Genomic DNA, 20,640 nt, shown 5'->3' with positions numbered 1-20,640 from the left:
CTTTAGAACAGCCCCTGGCAAAGCCAACCTCAGGCTGCTTTAGGAAATCAGTATGATTTAGATGTCGTTTTTTCCCCTTTCAATGAAAACAGGATTTTGAAATTGCCTTTCTTTCATGTTGTCTTAAACCCTGAATAAGGCCTGAAAGGGATGACGGTGGATGGCTTGGCAGCGGGTTTCAGGCCCGGGTAAGCTCACTATGGATTCAATGAGACCGAAAAATGATAATGAAACGTTCTTGGGGTGAAAGGGTTTATATCCAGCTTCAGTCCCACGGTGGCAGGTCAGTCACTAGAATCCTGTCCAGTCAGAGCAAGTCAGTCTCTGCCTCTGGGCCTCTCCGTCCCGACAGCCGTCTCAGCCTCTGTCCTCGGCGCTGCCACCACTCCAGCCTCTGCTCTCCTGCAGCCGTGCCACCGTGTTGCCCAGAGCACTGGGCAGAGCTCTTTATATAGAGTCAATAGCAACTTACTGCTCCCTTGTGCAGTGAGCTAGCTGACCAGGGGCAGGTGAGAATCCTGGCCACGGGAACCTTGTTTTCCCACATTCCACCTCTCACCTCTCAATCTATGTGCTCTCAGCCTTCTGCAATGGTTCCTGTGCAAGGAAGCTGGAATATTGTGACCCAAGTCCATAATAACATAATACAATATACAAATTATAGCCTTCAAGCCTGAAGAGACCCACTGCCACCAAGTGGTCATCCCGGCTGTATTCAAACCAGTTCTACTCACATGAGTTAACCAAAAGGACCGCGGGTGGGCCTTACAATGCCCACCTTCTCCAGCCTCTCCAGCAGAAAGTCCTGCAGACACACAGGCCGGTCCTGTCGCTTTGTCTCTGGCTTCTGCTTCTTTGTCTTCAGCGGCTGGAACCACTGCTCCGGTTTCCATTGCTGCCACAGCTCCAGTAAGAGTCTACTTGACTTCCCATCTGATCTCTCTCTGTCTGTTCCTTCCTTTACCAAACCAACCCACATCTGGGTCCTCGTGACCTTCACGGGGCCCTTTAGACTCTTCCTTCGAGTAGCAGACTGTATTTCCTTTTGTGCTTCCATTGCTTGAGCCTGAGGACAGGAGCAGAGCACAGGGGGCTCCACGTCCTGGGGAGGGGCTGCAGCTCTCCTGGGGGAACCTGTGGCTGCTGGTGCCGGAGAGGCACCAGCAGGGCCCCCCCTCCCTGACCTGTTCGTCAAACCTCCGCTCCGTTTCTGGGGCTGACGGCTCCACTGCACCCTCCCCCTGCCCCCCGGCACCCGGCGGCCTGCGCTCTCGGGCTGCCGCCTCCCAGGCTGCCAGGACATCCTGTGCCACCCCCGCAGCACCTCGTAGTGACACCATTCCAGACACCGAGTGTCTCTCCCGCTCCATGGCCCCTCACAGCCGGCGTTCTTGTGCGGCCTCCTCTCGCATCAGTGCCATTTCGGTCGTCACTCATCCACAGCAGTTTGCAGCCCACGTTCTCATGCTGCCGTTTCTTGTGTCCCTTTCAGGAGCGTGTCCTTCTCCTCTGCAGACGTCTTTAATGCTGTGAGAAGCAGCCAACCCACGTCCCCGCTGCCTCACGGGCACTCTGCCTCTCAAAAGACCCACTCACTGTGCCAAGGGCCACCCCTACTGCCTCAGGGGTCACCTCCACCTGCCTCCGGCCCTGGGGGGGGCCCAGCCCTCTAGGAGGCACGCCACCTCGGACCACGCGTGCACTGAAGGACAACCGACTGTCTCCCCTCCCAGGAGGGCAGCCAGCGTCACCAACTGTCTTGCCAGTGGGTTTTGGCCCCGGGGAGGTTCACTATGGGTTCAGTGAGACGGAGGGATGGTAATGGAATGTTCTTGGGGTGAAAGGGTTTATTACCCGGCCTTTTCTCTGGGCGATAGGCTGAGCACTAGAATCACGTCTGCATCCAACAGTCTGCAGGTCTGTAGTCCTCCTTGTCTCTGCCCCCGCCCCCCACCCCACCCCCACCCCCCAGAGCACTGGGCAGCGCTCTATATAGTGACTCGGTCAGTAACAGCTCATTGCCCAGCGTGTGGGAGCAGCAGCCAAGCAGCAGGCCAGCTACATCAACAGGTAGTTTAGGGGCAGGGGAGGATCCTGCCCACAGGAACCTTCACGTTCTCCACAGTGGAACTCGCAAGTGTTCTCCAATTACTAAAACTGTGATTCCAAGGTTCAAATGATGGAGACTAAATAAAGTGACATGCACAAATACAGACTCAAAGCACTGCAAAGCATGCCTCATAGAAGCCACATTGTGGTCTATGTACCCTGTGTTCAGGATTGCCAAGTTAATGATAATTTTTCCTCTTGCCTGGGACCTCTGTTTCTGAGGAAGCAGGTCCAGGACTCAGTAATGATGTAAGCAGCTCCAGGGACCCTCCCCCAGCACTGAAGCCCCCGTCAGGCCAGATCTGTTGCCTTTATGCTTTAATGGATTAGATTTATTTAACTTACTTCATACAGTGCTCAATGCACAGAACATATCTTAGTGGCCACAGGAAAATGATAAAATAATCTACTTCCTCTACTGATAAAATCAGTAACAGGTCACGCTTTTAACTATTAATGCACTGTTTTAAGAAAACCCTAAATAAAAGGGGAGACACAGCAATTAACATCTATTATCTAATATGTGCTGAAAACTTAAATAACATTGCTATGTAATATTTTATTTAATCCTAATCATAATCCTATAGCCTAGGCATCAGGATTCCCATTTTCCTGAATCTATGATGCCACTGACTATGATGAGCCAATATATTACATACCAATAAGAAAGAATTCAGCCACTGAAATTATGGTATAATATTTGTAAAATGTACCCTGATTTCAGAGATGTCAAAATGTAAAAATAACATGCACCTCCAAAATATTAACAAAATACAATATGGGTAAGAAAATTCACCCAAGTCATGCAGCCAGTTTAGTAGGGGAGGCAAATGCAAGCCAGTAGTTTCCCCCATCCCCCCGCGGGGCGACACCCCCACTGAGAGCAGCACTCCAGCCGGAAACTGAGTTCCACTTCCTAGGTTCTGTCCAGCAGCCTGTGAACAGATGTCACTTCCAGCCCAGGTGGTAAAGAAGCAGAAGTTTCTCCATTCTCTCTGAACCTGTCTTCTCTTGAAGCTGATGCCCAGGATAATCTTAGAAGCTGCCTGCTGAGCAGGGCAAAGCCCCTGAGCCAGCCTGCCGGGGGCAGAGCCCCACCTGCACCCTCGACCCACTGGGCCAAACAGGGAGCCACTCCCGGCTCGACAAGCACAAGGCGATGCCTGTCGTACCGCACACGGTGACGCAGCGCCCAGCCAAACCGGCATCCGCCTCGCACCCCGCTGACGCTGTGCAAACCTGAACCTCCAAGCGCACCCTCCCAGCACAACTAACCAGGGACCAAAACACAACAGGACTGATGGCTCATCTTCAGCAGGTTTCATCACTTAGTGTGAAAGAATGAGCAGAAATCAATGGATTAAGGAATGACATATTTCAGAGAAAAGGTGCAGAGCGAGACAATCAGAGGTGTGTGTGTGGAATAGCACAGATGTGAGAAAAAATAAAAATAAAGAAAGAGGAAGCAATTTTCAAAGTGGGAAACTTATACGTATGCCCTCTTTTTTTGTGTGTCCTGTTTTAGTTCAATACAGTCTGGGTTCAGGTACAGGTACAAAAGATCCAGGCGGCTGTTCCAACCCCAACCTACAGGCTGGGCCTGTCACCTGGAAGAGCTTGGGGCGAAGTGGCAACGGATGCAAAGAAGAAAAACGGGGGAGGCCAAGGTCCTAGACTCACGACGAGCACTTGAACCTCTGCTCCGTGGTTTCTTCTACGAGAGTCTGTGATCTCGGTCATCCGTTGAACCTAGGGGTCAACCCTCTCATCTATGATGGAACAGAATGTGCTTCACAGGTTATTAGAAGAATTAAATGAGAAAATGCATGCCAAAGGTTCCCACCACCGTGCGCGGGCAAGCGCTGAACACCAGGACTCATCATCATTCCCATCTGGCTGCAAAAGAAAGGCCCATGAGGGCTTGAACGTGCATCTCTTCTACAGACACAAGATGCAGCTCCTTGGAAGAAGGCCTGCCGTCAGCTGCGAAGCCCACTGAGGTTGAAGAGCCTCAGGAAGTTTCTATTTCAAATGTAACATTTTTTGTTCTGTTTTGTAAACATGCCTTGAGGGAACAATGAACAGAGAAAATATGAAGGTAAGTTGGGCATACGGTATTTCAGACACCGGTTTCACTTTATTGCTTACATAAAAATAGCACTTTATTATTTTTTTCATTTCACAGTATTACAAGGAATAAAAAGAAAGGAAAGTGACATAAAAAACTTACCCTTTGTTTTTCATTTGAGCCCTTTTTGTTGGTCTCTTTTCTACGTTCATCTTCATATACCAGAATGAAATCGATTCTTCGCTGGCCATCGTTAAAAAAGAGGGAATCAGGTTTTCCATTAAATTCTTCCTGTATGGAATAGAAAAACAAATTTTAATACACTTCTTTGAAAAAAAACTACTTAGAAGTGTTTATTTCCTGGGTTTAATGGGTACATTGATGTGTTCATAGAGAAAGAGAAATACGTCCACTGCTAGTTACTTGACCAAGAGCTCATGGTCACTGTGATTTGCACTTTTTAATTAGCGAGCAGAACCAATTTTATGGGGACTGCCCAGCTGAATTCTACTTTTGTGAAGTGCCAATCGCTCTTCTTGACCTAAGTGAACTACCTTATTTAGTTGCTCTTGGCTTTTACTCACGAGAGCCTAACAACACGCAGGCAAATGGGCCGGTGGGAGGATGGCCGAAGAGAAGAAGCCCGTGGGATCAGCAAGTAAGCCCCAGAAGGAAAGGGTAGTGTGTGGGGGGCCAGCCCTGGGCTCAGCAAGGCTGACGTGTCTTGTGAAATGTACACACTGAACTGGAATGTGCAAAACGAGGTCGCTGCCCCCCAGCTGCCGTACTTTCTGTTTCAGTTTATACGCACCTCTGTCATTACCAAATATCAGTTATGTATTTTGACTTGTATATTTTTAAAATTTTAGCACTTACTATTTATTTAGTATGTAAGTGATTTCTGTTGCAGGTTAAAAATTAATGTGCAAATTCTTTAAAAAGTCTTGTTATTTTACATTGGTAAGTGGCTATAACCAGTTCCCAAGGAGTTCTCATCAGGAACAGACACGGCTCCCTTACAAATACCGTTGAGTCTGAGCCGTGGAAATGCTGCTGCTGCTGCTGTCCGAGAATTGTTCACGCAGGGAATGTTCACGTGCAACAGCCCCCTGGCTGGGCACATGTATTTGCCTTTGTTTCCCTTTGCTGTGTCAAAATAAACTCCAGGGTTCTCTTATCAGAACAGCACAGTTCAGATGCTGGGTGAGGGTGAGGGGAAGACGCCTCAGGCATAGTTAGTTATTTCCCTCTAGCCCATGCCAGGCGCCAGTTGTAGCAAATGGAGCTCTTATGTGACTTTAAATATTCTTAAAATTTCTGGACCACGCTTGAGGAAATAGGAAAATAGAACTTCTAATAACCTCTGAAACTTCTTTAAAAGGAGCTAAGGGCCTGGGGCAGAAAATAAGCTTCTGCTGCAGGAAGATGCTGGCCAGGGGCCTTCTTGGGGGAGGGCCTCTGGTCGAACCTTTTTCTTAAACCCACAGAGTCAGGACTTGGGTTTTCGTTAACAGGACCAAGTGTTTTTGCTTTCCTGCTTTCCCACAGGCTTTCCACCATTTAGAGCCTCCACTTGGCCTCCTTTAAGGACAACCTGCAGAAAAGAGGGGGAACCAGTAAGGAAAAATCAGAAAGGAAAGGAAGAAAAGTGCGACAATGCCAACAGTGGTGTTTTCATGCTTCTCCTCTTGCGGAAGAAGCCGCCCCGTGTGCGCTGCCGCACCCGTAGTGGGGACACTGATGAAAGAGATGAGGGTGAGACCAGGCTGTTAAGACAGTCCCAGTGAAGTCCGAGGGAAGATGAACTGCTGGGTGTGATAATAAAAAAAAAAAAAAAGGCAAGTGGTACTAGAGAACATTTGTGAGAAAGAAGGGTGACCCCCCTGGAGGGCCTCTTGAGGTCTCGATATGCCCGAAGAGTCTTGCGTTGCTTTACTGTCCATACGGCTTCAACAGTCCTTAACCTTGGCTGAATCCATCAGCATTTCAGTCTGTAGCACCTCCTAAGGAAAAACACTTTGCAGGTTTTCCATCTAGGCAAGATGGTTGCCCTAAATTCCATTTGGGGACCTTTCAGAAATGGCTCCCAATCTTATATTCTGCAATCCATTAAAGCCAAAACTATGTTGCTACAACTGGATCCTTCATGACTTAACGGATTTTCACCACCTTCTATCTATGACCTTCAGAACCCTTGGTCCTTGGGAACAGGAATTTTGGCTTGGCTTTGTGACCCCCGGCTCCCCTCACCAACCCCCCAATCCTCTTAGTTAACCATATTTCAACTCTCTTTAGTGTATCTATTTTTGGCTCCTGGAAAACTAACTGGTCATGACTCAGAAGGATTTCCTGGTAGTTTCCAGGTACCAGACCCATAGCTGTGAACCGGCCGCTTCTCTCAGGCGACCAGTCCAGGGAATTTCATGCTTGTGAAGGAAGAGCCAGGGTCAGACCAGGTGACTGTGGTCTGAGAATGAACAGAAAGGGGATTGGGAGCTAGTGCTGTTGTGTCTGCGGGGCTGGAGAAGACCCAGGTGCAGCTGAGGCCACAGCAGGGCAGCGAGTCGGGGCCCCCCCAGGCCCCGTGTCCTCCTCCTCCGCAGACGCCCTTGGAGCACAACCCGTCCCTCCCATACGGCTCTTCATCTTTCACTGCAAGGTTTCCATTTCTGGTGCAAGAACTGCCCTGGGCTATTTTTAGTGTTTCAGCTGCTTGGAATTTGCAGCCCACAGAGCCTGGCATCAACCGTGCCACCACCCCAGGCACCATCTCAGATGACTCCTCTGAGAATTGATGTTTGCAACAACCTCATTCAAAGCAAGGGGAAGAAAAACAAATCAGAGCATCGAGTGCCCTGCAGAGCAGAGTTGTGACAACACCTATCAGTTGGCTGATGCTTTATATGGATGTTACTTTCTCTTTAAATCAAGACGCAGTTCACAAGAATGACTGTTCTCTGTGGTGTGGAAGCAAGGATTTTCCAAAACAAAATAAAAAAACCCCAAATGAGTCATCAAAAACAATGGTGCAAAATTGTTTAAAACTGACGACAGAGAATAAATAAATCCTCACCTTACAAAATCCTCCCACCATCCACTACTGGGAACTTTTAAGAAATAAAGTGCTTTGGAAAATTGTTTTCAGATAAACCTTTTATAAACTGAAAAAAGGCCACTTTAACCATTTGTGCTCAAAATGTCCTTAAATACAGTACACAGTATTTTCTGGCATCTTAAAGAGAAGATACTGAACATGACCACTGCTATTATAAGTAGTGGCACCACTCTTATTATTATTGTTGTCATCGTTGCTGAGGTAAACATGAAGGGGGCCCAAAATGTGTTTTATCTTGTTCTGGGTTCAGATCACAACTCTGACACACAGAGCACCAAACAGCCATGTGCCTTTGTGTACAGATTTAATCTCTTTAAAACTGAATGTATTTGAATACCTGTGAGAAGGGGAAACCATAGAAAGAAACGCAGGGTCATCGTGGAGACTGGGGGGGATCATGCATGGAGAGCAGGAGTGCAGAGCCCGGGCCACAGCGACCTGGGGACGGTGAGCCGCTGGTGTCGGGGGTCAGCCTGCAGGAGCTCCTCCTGGGTGGCTGCCCGCGCTGGGTGAACTTGAGTCCGCTTCTCTCAGCAGCAGCCTCTGCCTGCACCGCGCTTTCTCTCCGCCATTACCCCGACGACGAGGGGTCACTTTCCTCCTATTCTTCTCCTGTTTGCAGTAGGTACCCCCCCCACCCGGCACAGTTCCGTTTGCTGCTTCTCATGCCCGTTGAGGTGGCATCCAGATTAACCGACTCGTTGAACTTCTTTGCAGCCAAGCCTCGGTGCTGTCTTTCCGGCTTCCTTCTGGTTCCTGGGGACACGAGGAGGTGGAGGCCCGTCCCACAGGGGCATAAAACACGTGAAGGGTTGATACCTTATCATTCCATTCTGTCTCCCTCTCCCCTCGATCTCTTTACAAAGAGGTCTACTCGCCTCAAACAGAATAAAAACAATCAAGATGAACGAATCATCAAGACAGAAGATGAGGGTGAGAGGAAGTGAGAGGAGGACCATGTCCCGGCCACCGGGGCAGCGGTGATGACGACTGCGGCGTGACGTCTGGCAGCCTCCCGGCCGCAGGGCAAAAAGGGACGTGTCCAGTGACACACGCTTGGGTCCGAACGAAAAGGAAGTGATCTGATTTTTTGGAAGGAAAAAGCCTTCTGCGAGACCTTGTAGGGAAACACGCAGTTTTTGTGCCTTTCCCCTGACAAGGTCCTTGGCCCTGGAACTGGGTTATAAAATACAACATGCCGGTCACCTCCGGCTCTTCTTTAGTCCTGGGGTGGCCTCTGCCTTTGCAGCGATCGGTCTCCACTTCGCGCGGACGCATCCGGCGCCATCACTGCGCTGCGCTCTCGACCCCACGGGCTGCACCACAGTCGGCGGCCCAGGCCCCTCACACCCGCTGCCTGTCCGCCAGTCCGCCTCGTACCCTCGGCACGCACGTCCCACCGCACGTCGGGGTCACAGGACTCACAGCCTGCACTCGCTCCCAGTGCCGTCGGGGAGCGCACGCTTCTCAGACAGACATCCAAGACCCCGCACGCGGCGATCACGCCCCTTTCCCTGGGCATCCCTCCCACTGCCGCCCCTGCAGGCCGGCCACCCTTTCTCATCGGTGTCTCGCTGCGTCCTGGGGCCCCTGCCTCTGCTCCTCTCCTCCTGCAACCCCTGCCCTTCTCCTCCCGCTGCCCAAACCCCAACTCTCAGTCTTCCTCCATGAAGCCCTCCCGATTCAGCTCCACGCCTCCTCCTCTTTCACTATCCTACTGCCTGAGCCAAAGGATGCGTGTCCCGAGGGCCCCTGGCATTCCCGAGACCCTCTCCGGGGGCCCACAGGGTCACAACCATTTTTATAATAAAACTAAGATGTTACAGGTCCTTCTCATTGTCTTAACATCCACAGGGATGGTGCAAAGGCGACGGTGGGTCACACTGCTGGCATCTGAGCATAGCTGGGCGGTGGCACCAGGCCCCACAGCCGTCCGTGTATCCGTCACCACGCGCTCCCAGCAGGAGGAAGGCACGCACTCCAGCGCTCTTGCTGGGGCTGTAACGCTTACCAGCCTTCCCAGGCCCTGGCCCGCGGGGCACGGCTTTGTGACCGTCTGTGTGAAGAGACGGGGGCACCCAGGAGGCCCTCCCCCACATTTCCACGGCTGTGCTGGGGAAGGGCGCACCCGGGCTGCTAGCTGCCAGTCTTTTTCAGACACAGCTTTTACTTGACAGACGACGACATAACACTCCATCATGCAGACTTGGATATGTGGCAGATATTTTCCCAAAAATGAACAAAGTGAAACTGTCATTTCAAAGGAAACAACTGACAATATTTATCGCTAATGATAAAATTCAAGCTTTCAAGCAAGTATCAGGATTTAGGAGGACTTGGGCTCTCCACGGCAGACTCAACAGCTTCCCAAGATTCAAAGTTTTTTCTAATGGAACTGAAGGTGTTTAACAAATGCAGTTTTTTTTCATATCATGTAATGAAATGGGTCAACATTCATAAGAGCTACTCAGTGAGCCGATATTTTCCTATGCTGGCGATAAAAGTCATGCGTAGATAAAGATCCATCCAAAACGAAGACAGATTTTTAGTTCACAAAAAGCTCTCGTTCCACATTCAACCGACCTTTAAGAGACTACCACTAGATATACTGTGGTATCAAAGAAGAATATCCACAACTACCTGAAAGGACTTCCCAAAACTCCTCTTTTCTTACTACCTATCTGTGTAAGGCTGCATCCACTTCAGATATTTACATTAAAACAACATACACCAACTTTTAACTGCAGAAGCAGATACAAGAAACTTGCTGTCTTCTCTTAGAGAGCTGTAAAATATGTAACATAATGCCACCCTTCTTACTGATTTTTATTTTAGAAAATGGCTATTTTTCACAGAAATCTTAGTTGAGTTGTATGTCGAGTTTATTATTGGCTATGTTTATAGATTAATATTTAAATTTTTCAGTTTTAAGATCTAAAACAGTAAATACTGATACATATGCCCACATTAAAAGAGCTCTGTGGGGTCCATACTTTATTAAAGAGTGTAAAATGTAAAAACATAAAAAGTTTAGAACTGCTGTTTTATGCCATTCATTTTGGCTCTTAATTTTGCCTTAATCATAACAGTATGATATAATACATATATAATGCAATGTCTATTTTTATGCTTGCATACTGTCATTTAAGTGGATTCTCATAATGAAGGAAATAGCTCTTTGTTTTTAACCTGCACCACTTAGGGAAGTTTGCCAACAGACACCCACTGAACTGACGTGAGGTAACACATTCAAGTCAGAGTGTCCAACAGGACCATCTTATTCAAGTTTATAAAGGTTCAGTCTTTTTGGTTTCCAAAGGCTGCTCCAGACGGCCAGGAAAAATCTAAGACCACGTTCCATCCCAGTAACGATGTCAGTTTCTGAAGCCCATCGGAACTTCCACAGTCACAGTGCATCCCGTCAAAATGAAGTATCTCCCTCCCGTCTTCGCACATGCAGTTCCCACCTCCTAGGACCTCCTTCTCTCCCTTTCCCTGGCTGGCTCGGCTTCTCCTTACTGAGACTCCCCCTGACCTTCTGGGTAGCTTAGGTCTCCTCCTTATATACTCTCAGAGCACCTTACACACTTGTTAAATGTCATGTCTCACACTTTTAATTGTCTAGTTATTTGTATGACTATTTGAGTAAGGTCTGTCTCTCTCCCTAGAACATACGCCCCAAGGGATATTTCAGTGCTGTTTCCCCATAGTACCTGCTGAGCAAGGTTGTAGAACTACTAAATCAATAAATATTAAGTAAATTAACTGGACTTAATTAACCCTTTATCCTGTGACATTTTGCAATGTGATGGATAAAGCAACGGGGAAATTCCATTTCACACCACGGAAGAATGAAACGATCTGATTTCTGCTTTTAAGGGAATCGCTTAGACATCGATGACAAGTGGCAAAAGTGCTACCAGGAGACTGCGGGTCAAGCGAAGAGAGGGGCAACCCCTTGAGGGGGCACGTCAGCGGTGCAGACAAAGGGGCAGATGCAAGCTGCACCTTGCTGGGAGTCAGCAGGCCAGAAACAGGGGTCAGGAGGGGCTGGAGGTTCCGGCTTGAGGGCTGAGAGGGCGGCTCTGCTCCCCAAAGGTCGGAGGACTGAGAGAGATGCGATCAGGAAGGAAGACTGAGTCCCAGATTCCCAAGCACAGACGCCAGGCATCCGGGGCTGAGAGGAATGCGCTCGGACTCTTTCCTCTTTAAGGAAACTTACATTTTACACTCTTTAAAAGTGTGAACTTGGGAGCTGTTAACAGAGACTCGAAGCTCAGGAAGCCAGTGGGGAGAGCACGCAGGACCCGGAGACGGGCTCTAGGGCGCTGACGGACAGGAAGGGCCTGGGGGCAGGAGGGGAGCGGGAGGGCAGAGAGGGGCCAGCCACGAAGGTCACCCTTGGCTGCCTCTCCTCGTTTCTCATCTCACCCTCTTCTTTTCCACCACCTGCTTCTGCCCACCCTGCGCTGTGACCCACTAGCTGGGTCGCCTGCCTTCTGTCTCTCCTCCCAGCGCACCCTGGACACGCCCACAGACTGGTCTCTCCACAGATGCATGGGCCAGTGCAGTAGCTACGAGCCACCTGTGGCTACTCAACTTACATGAATTAAAATTACACAAAATACAAAATTCAGCTCCTCTGTTTCACTGGCCACATTTCAAGTGTCTCCACAGCCACATGCTGCTAGAAGCCATCCCGTCAGACAGAGCCAGAGCATCTGCTTCTCCGGAGTCCTGCTGGACATTGCTGTCTCCACACTGCCTCGTCTTGTCAGCTCTCAGGGCCAACCTCCATCCACCACCACTGCACTTGACCCTGAGCTATCTAACTGCATCCCTCCTACCCCCAGATCAACCATGCTTGGTACAAACTGGGCACACGTCAGCTGTTTCCAGCTAGTGCGATGCCAAGCGGACACTCTGGAGCTCCCCAAACGCTGCACACCGCCCACTATGACCCCACCGACCAGCACCAGCTTCATGACTAACGCTTGTTGGGTAGTAAGACAATGTGCCGGGAACGGGGGGCCACAGAATGCCCACTTCTGGCCTTGAGGGTAAACACTGAGATGTCCTGCGTGTATTCCTTGAAGCACAAGGATTAATAAACAATAAATGATTGGACAAATGAGCACTTTACAGCAAAACATAGTGAAAACAACAGTGGTTTATTCAAGGTAATGCATAATTTAAACAGCGCTTATTTCTAGTTCAATCGAAAATTCCACTAGCCAGTGCCCAGCACATTTATTTACTGATAGACTGTCCTGTTGGTATTTTATAATATTGCTGGGTATGATCAGTTCTCAACCCGCTGATACTCTGGTGGACCCCTAACGCCTGTGACTACTTTCTCAGGAGCACAAGTCACCTTTGTGCTTTTCTCAGGAGGACAGAACCAGCTCCTGACACCAACAGTCTGAGTCCCCGTGACGGGGGATGGCCGGGCTGAGCAAGGGAGGGCTGCGGGCACCTCACGGCTGCTGAGCCCTGTGGCTGATGTGCTCACCAACTACCAGCACCCATAAATGTTAGATAAGACTTCTCACACTGTTATTATTTTATGAATATGCTTTTAAAATAGCTAAAGTGGTTTTCAATCACTGTGCAGCCACTGAACACCACCCCAGTGAGGAAATCTGATGCTTCTCCTTCTTCCACATGCGGAGCCTGAGGTCCTGAAAGGAGAAGCGGGCTGGCCGCAGGGGGCCGAGGGCAGAGCTGTGTAGGGAGACGGCTTCTGATCCCCTGGACTCCAGCCCACACCCAGCCTCCTCGGGGGGTTCAAGAATGACTTTCCCTTACAAAAAGTAAAGAAAACTTAAATGAAGATACTTTTCGAAGTCTCAGCAGTACCTCACCTCATTCACTTCTCTCTTCTTCAACCCTCTTACTTCCTATTTTACAGGACAACATATTTACTTTTTGAAAACACTTAAGAGTATCAAGAGTCCATGAAATGGCGGCAACATCACTGATCATACCATGACCAAATGATCTGTCAAAACTTTCACTGTGTGTTTTTATTTTAAAGGATTTGGACTTAGCAGTCAAATTCTACACCAGCCACCAGTATGGTTGTGACTTGATAAATTCTAATTCATATTAACATCATAAAGATCCACATCATAATTAATGAAAATTCTCTTTGGTAGTTATTACAATCTGTCAGGTCACATTATTCTGTATCTCAAAAAGTGACTTGGGAGAAGGAACTGTAAATGCATTTTCTTTTGAAGGAGCCATTAGGGCTTTCTGGATAAATACACGTTCATAGTTTAGTTTTGTTTTTTTACCAGAGACAGAACTTAAGGAATACATTTGAGACTTAGAGTAAAGATGAATTTTTATTATTATTTGTTGAAATAAAGAAAATCACAGTTAACTGGAGGGACGTTTTTATTCAAAAATAAGAAGACTTAAAATCTTCTTTCCAAAACTCTTAAGCCTTCCAAATTAATTAAAAGTTCAAAATACAGGAGGGATAGCTACTGCTGAAATCCCACCTGTCTCCCCTTTTCAATTTTCCAGGAATCCTGTGAATTCACACTGTGTGTACATTTCCATCAAGTTCTGTGTTTCTCTTAAAATTTTTATTACAGCTTTTCCCATTAATGCTGCTTTTTGGGTCACGGCTCGGTCAGGCCGCTCGCCAGCACACTCTCGGCTCTAACTCAATCCCCGGCTTCAGGATGGCTCATGGCTGACCAGCCCCACGGCAGTGACAGCACCTCTCTGCAGAACATCAGGCCTCCTTGATTTCCTCACACACGTTTCTGCCAAATTAATTTTGACGTTCCCCAGATAACAGACAGCTTGCTGAATTTCAAATGGGATACTTTGAAGAGCAGGGATCCACAAGGCATTTTAGCCTAGCATTTCTGAACATAGGGGAACAAACCAGGTAGAAAGAACACATGGAAGAAGGCATTTGGTCAGTTACAGAATTGGGCTGGTGACGGTAACAGGCTGAGTGAGGGGAAAGTGAAATAAAGTGCGGGTTGATCAGTGAGCCCTTGCACTCACTGGGGTGCTGGACGCCCAGCACCTCTCCTTTTCTCATTCCCCCCTTTCCATCTGCTGCCAAGTCCTGGTGCACATCCAACACGCACGCCCTTCCCCCCCACCCTGACGCGCCCTGGTTCGCGCACTCATCACCTCCGACCCAGACTGCTGCCCGGCTGTCTCCCTCTGAGCCCCTCCAAGGAGCTGCAGTATTTCAATTATGGGAATGTCTTTCTACCGAGATGGAATCCGCCTGCCTATGCACACGTCCTGTTTGTAGGTGCCAAGACTGCATTTTGCAGCTCTGCCCACCAGCTATGACGGCCGAGGATTTAAACTTGATGTCAGGTCCTTGCCTGAGTGCCAGGACCCAGCTCCACGCTGTGCTGAGCTCTCTTCTGCTCGACATGCCTTCTCTTAAAGTGGGGCACCCGGAATGGGGCATGGGAGGCTTCACCACACTGGAGGGGAGAAGCTGAGGACACGTCGGTGCAAATGCAACCCGAGCGTGCGCTGACCTTCCCACATTGCTCTTACAGACTCAGGTCACACGGTGCACAGCTGGCTGCACACCTGGCCTTTTCACATGACCAGTCACTAGCCTCGGCTCCTCAGGGCTTTCCAGAAGCAGCTGATAGCTGTGAATTAGGAGCAGGAGCTCTTCGATTCATACTGAGGTTTGTCTCCTCTAGAAATTGACTTCTGTCCAGGATTCCATAGTCCCGGTGAGGTCAATGATCCTGACAAGCACTCTCACAGGGCCCACAGTTCTCTGCTCTGTATTTAAATGCAGTATTTTCCACACACCTTGCTAAAATCAAAACACACAAAAACGTCTATGCTTTTCTCCTGTTCTACCAGCCTAAATGCCCATTAAAGAAGAAAGTAAAGTGTTCAGATTGACGTACTTTTACTGAACGTGTTGACTCCTGATGACCTTTTGTTTTTCTACCGTTCACAAATCATTTGCTTAAAAATCTCATCCTGTGATATTCCTAGAAATTAATGCTCCAGCTTCAATGTCTCCACTTATCAGAATTTCCTCTATGTCCAACTTCCACCCTAACCCCACCCCTCTTTGCAAACAGTTGCATTTGTCCCTCTGCTTTTCTGGCACCTGTCCAGCGACTCTGTCACCACATAGCAATGCAAGATTACCAGCTGTGGCTCCAGGGCAAGTCTAAGAGCTCCTTTGATACCCTGTTGATACAGATGATACATAATTTTTATAGCCAGGAAGGTTAAACTCATTTGGAATAACTGCATGCATGCCAGGCAGCATGGGCTCCTGTGGCCCCTGATCGGGGCTTGAACCATTTCAACCTGAAGTTCACCTTCATTAGCAGAAAAGACCAAAGTAATTCAGAAGCTAGTGAGCTCTTTTCTCTTTGTCATCTTGCACCATTACACTGTCTTCCTCAGGTTCTGGACAGATCACGGCTTCTTCGGGGTCTGACATGACTCAAATCCAGACCTCGTCTCTTCTCCTCATCAGGCTCATCCTTGATTCACTCATTCACTCTGGACTCATTTTGTTCTCATTTTTTAGGAATAATGGTAAAAATAAGACTGGAGTGTTTCAGAAGATCATGAGTACAGAATGGTAGCAGGTTCGCACTTGGAGAAAAGCTGTCATTAGCTCGTCTGGTCCTGCTGGCCTCCCCTGACCGCCGGTCCTGACTGTTCCGGGACATGCGCTCTGCATTCCAGAGCCGTGACTCAGCTGGTGCGTCGGCCTGTTTTCGCTCCTACCCCACAATCCTGACACATCCACATATGCAGCTTCTGAACCGGCCACACGAAGACAAGGGGCAGGACCACCTTCCTCCTCACTGGTGCCGAGGGCACGGCGCCCCTTCTGCTCTTGCACGTGCAGCGAACGGGCTTGCCGCGTGGATCCCCCCGTGAGTGCCACACACCCCCACCCCGGGCCATCGGCCGCTCCTCCCAGCAGTTTATCTCCTATCTCACTCCCTCCTGTGCCGAGTTAATACTCCTCTGTTGGATTCCCTTGTTCTGGCTGAGTCTCTTTTCTCTGAGTGTGGTGGGAACAGTGCCAAGGCCTCGAGGCAAAGCCACCCTGTTTCTCTGTTCACAGCACACAGCGTTTAGTCAGTCCAGGTGAAGAAATGCTGGAGCCCAGGGTCCCCCTCATTCCCAGCCTCCCAATCCTGAAGATCCTGGGAGCTGGAAGCAGACCTTGGACTCAGTCGGGTTTCTGGGACTAGCCGGGGGGATCCCAGGCTGACCCATGAAGTAACCCTCACCTCTTCCACCAGCCACAGCACCATTCAGACCAGAAATAATGAAAACAAAGGCTGGGATTCGGGAGGGCTGCGGGTTAGGAAGGTTAGATCGGGCCCTGGGACCACCTGGAAACAGAGCCTGCAGAAGTGGGGGGCTGGCATGCGGCGCCCTCACATGCTGCTCCTCAGGCCAGAGGACGGGCCCTCTGCTCCGTGAGCTGGACTCCATGGTCTTGGGGGAAAACAGCTCCTTTTAGGTCCCTCAAGTAAAATATACTCCGAGGATCCTAGAGCCTAGCGTTTCCTTCTTCTGCGCCACTGCTCCTGGCTCACCGGCACGCTGGCCTGGACCCCCCTCCCCTCCCTTCCCAGTCCGCCGGGACCCCTGTGCCCACAGATGGGCCACCACCTGCGCCCCAGGAACCTGACTTCTTGTCACCACACACTATCTGCCCCTGCCCCACCCCAGGCCTTGCCATGGCTAGAAGAGTCCTGTCTAAAGCCACAAGAACCCCGCTGCCTGACATCTGCTCATCTCACGATGACCTCAGAGGCCTGCGGCTTTTCCTAACCAATCGGCCAGTCCTCTTTCCTGCCCCCACCTCGTGCAGGGCGTGTTCCCCGTTTCCCAGCTCACCGCCTCAGTGTCGCCCCCGCCATACCCTGCCCCTCCCACCACGCCCACTCACAGAGCCCGGGCCCTGGCTCAGGCCTGCCACCTGCTCTCCTGGCATCTGGGTGGTGTTGGGGAGGCCACAGTGGGCGAGGGGCTGGTACAACTGCAAATTCAGGCTCGCTGGCCCCACACAGGCCATCACCACTGCCCTGAAACCCTAGAACTTTCTCTAGGTTCTTCTGGGTCAGCGAGGTCCCCTGTACCCCACAGCTACTTCAAAGGCCCAGTTGTCCCTTCTGGGTCCTCAGCGCCCACCACTGTGGGATACGATGGGACCCCTCAGCTTCTGACATGCCGTAGTGGCCCCGCTGCTCCCGCCCTTAGGAGACGCTCCTCCGACCTGGGGGCGCCTGGGCCTCTGCGAACCAGGGCCTGCTGCTCCCTGGATCCGACCGCCCCCCCACCCCAGGTGGACCCCCACTCCAGTCTGCCCAGGCGACAGCAGGAAGCCATCCCGGCCCCCTCACACTGTCCCCCGGACCGCACCCTCTCTCTCTGGCTCCCTCGCTCACCAGCCCTTCCTAGGCAAACTCCTGGGAAGAGGTCAGCATTTTCTGCCTTCTTTTCTCCTGCTCATAAGCCGCTCTAGCCTGGGTCAGAGCAGCACCCCACTCCCAAGAAACAACCTCATATAAGGACACCACTGAGCTCAGTGCCTTCTCAGTGTTCGTCCCAAATGAGGGCATTTCTGCCCCCAGGGGACATTTAGCAATGTCTGCACATATCTGGTTGCTACACAGGAGCGAGGGACCTTTGCAGCTCCTGGTAGAGGCCAGCGATGCCCCCAGACCTACGACACACAGGACAGCTGCCTGCAGCTGAGAACCCCTCAGATGCCCCAGTGCCCACACGCCCCACTTCAGCTGCCCCTGCCTTCCACCTGCCACTCCTCAGACTGCCCCCCCTGCCTCTCTGCCACCTCCTTCTGCAGCCATCGCTGAGTCACGGCCCCTCACTCCTGGGAGCATCACGCCTCGGCTCAGATCCGTTCTTCTCCAGTCCACTCCCCCTGACCAGGTTCCTGAGGACCTCCACATCCTCACACCCTTCCATCCCCCTGTCCTTGCAGCCCTGCTGTCCCACCCCTCACTCCAGCTCCCATCCCAGGCCTTGTCTGCACTGGACCTGCCACGCCTGCCTCGTGTCACCACAGACATCCGACTCTCCGACTCCACCACCCACTTTTCTAGCTCACCCTCTCTAATGCCCGCCTCCAAACATTATCAAACCCCAGCAGGGTCTAAGTCAAAGGACCCTGTTTCCCCGCCTTCCTCAGGTCCTGGCCCTCTACTCTCTTGTAAACACCCCATGAACTCTCTTAAGCTTTGTCTTGCTTCTGAGCTGACTTGGAGGAACCACAAAACTGGTTAAATCTAACCCTTTGCTATTCAACACTCTTGGGTTCAGATTCTCCCTCCCTGTGGGATTATTCCCACCAGCTGACAAAGGGTGATTCCTGCCACCTTAACACTAACGAAAAGCCTCTCCTCACCCTAACCCCCTTCAGAGAACAATCCTCTTCTCTCTGCATTCTCGTGCAGCAAAAAATGTTTGAAAGTTTCTCCTACATCCTGCGTATCCGGTTTCTCCTCTCGCGTCAGAGTCGCCTCCACTGAGTTTTCCCCCCTCAGCCGCGCACCTGGCCATGCCCTGTGCCTGTCACTGCACTCACGTGGCCTCCAGGACCCCCTCGTTCTCCTCCTACTTCCCCGGCTGCCCTCACCTCCTGGCCTGTAAACACTGAGCAGGGCTCAGCCGGGATCCCCTCCCTACCGTGTCACTCACTCCCCTGCTGTCACTCAGGCCCACAGCCTTACCACCACCCGTGTGCCGGCTGTACGACCCCCAGATCTCCAGCTGGACCCCCCGTTAACTCCGGACTCATATATCCAACTGCGCATCGACACCCCCACTCGGATGGCCCACGCTTTACACTATCCAAAACATTTTTCGTTTTCCTCTGCAACCCACCCCTCCACCGTCTCCCGAGTCCAGAACCTCAGCGTCACCCTTGACGGCTCTTTTCTCACACACCTGCTCTCTCAGCGCACCGACCTTCAGAACACACTGAGAACTCGAGCGTGCCTCGCTGCCACCCGCAAGCCCACCGCGCACGTGGACTGTGGAAGGCCCAGGAGGCCTCCCGGCTTCGCGCCTGGCCCTCCACCGCGACACGGGTCAGAAGGCTCCTCTGCCCAGAATCCCCATCGATCCTGCGAAGGCTGACCCTCAAGTGACTTCCCAGCTCAGAGTGAAACGAGAGCGCTTACTGCAGCCTATGCAGCCCCCACTGCCCACGGTCCTCACCACCCTGCACTCTGCCCGCCACGGCGCCTCCTTCCACCTCCTCAGACACACCACGAACTCTCGCACCCCAAGCCCTGTGTTCCTGCCACGCCCCCTGCCCAGCATGCTCCTCACCTGCGTTTCCAGACCACACGCCCCAGCATCTGCACCGGCAGATCTTCCCCTTGCCCGCCTCTCAACACCCGATCTGTGAGACACGCCCTGAACCTATTCAAACTGCGACCACCCCCTGCCCGGGCCGCCCCAGGTACAATCCCTAATTCATCTTTCTCCAAGGATCACCGTCACGTGGCATCCTGTGTGTCTTATTAATTTTGTGTTCTGTGTCTCCCCCACCAAAATGTAAGCTCAGATTCTGTTTTCTGCTTGTTCGCTAGAGTGCCCCAAATAGTAGATATCATGTAAATATTTGTTAAGTGGATTAATATTCCAATGTTGTTGGGGATCACATATATTTCCATCTAGTTGAAGACAATCAAATTAGAATTTCTAGGAGTAACGGTTTTTTCAATAAAGTAGTATCATCCCTCATAAAAGGAGCCAGTGACACAGAACTGCAAAGGTTCATTACTCTCCAGGCCTCCTTCTCACCGTATCACCCCAAGGGCTGAATGAAAGGAACATATATTTGCTCCATTTGAACCCTCACCTTTCTCAATCTATTTCTCTAGTTTTTCTAAAGCCTGTGGTTTCTCAACATCTTCCCTGGTTTATCCTAATGTAACCCCACTACTCCTCTGCCAGCCTAAACTATTATTTACTCTAAACTTGGTAGAAGTTAAACAAAAACAGCACGAGTTTGGCATGAGATGGTGGTAAGAATCTTCCTGCTCTCAAAGGCCAGGACAGGTGTATATAAACCTCAAGTTCTGGACGGGCCAGAAAAGGGGTATTACTAGGGCGACTCGGATCGCCAAGTGCAGTTCCTCACCTTCCCTGTGCCGTGAGCTCTCGCGCCGGCTGCAGCCCGGCTCCTCTGCCGCTCGCCGGAGCACACGGACCACTGATAGACGGGAGGTCTTCCCCGCACCTCCCCCTCCCCAGCTGGGTACAGGCGGTCGGCCATGTGAGCCCCGGTCAGTGGCAGCACACGCAGGGTTTCTAGAAAGAG

The 20,640-nt window shown here is 50.8% G+C and overlaps 1 protein-coding gene across 7 annotated transcripts in view; it reads right to left on the bottom strand.

Moving 5' to 3' along the window:
* The window catches only part of ANO6 (anoctamin 6), a 170,462-nt gene that overhangs the window by 92,733 nt on the left and 57,089 nt on the right, over window positions 1-20,640 (bottom strand). For all 7 annotated transcript variants that reach the window (XM_036889477.2, XM_057491877.1, XM_057491878.1 and 4 more), the window contains one exon: window positions 4,340-4,468. In XM_036889477.2, the coding sequence (XP_036745372.2) occupies window positions 4,340-4,468 (129 nt within the window). The remainder of the gene's footprint in view (window positions 1-4,339; window positions 4,469-20,640) is intronic.

The sequence above is a fragment of the Manis pentadactyla genome, chromosome 14 (assembly GCF_030020395.1).
Source record: "Manis pentadactyla isolate mManPen7 chromosome 14, mManPen7.hap1, whole genome shotgun sequence".
NCBI lineage: Eukaryota > Metazoa > Chordata > Mammalia > Pholidota > Manidae > Manis > Manis pentadactyla.
Note: the sequence above shows the minus strand (reverse complement) of the source record. Positions and strands in the feature narration are given on the sequence as shown.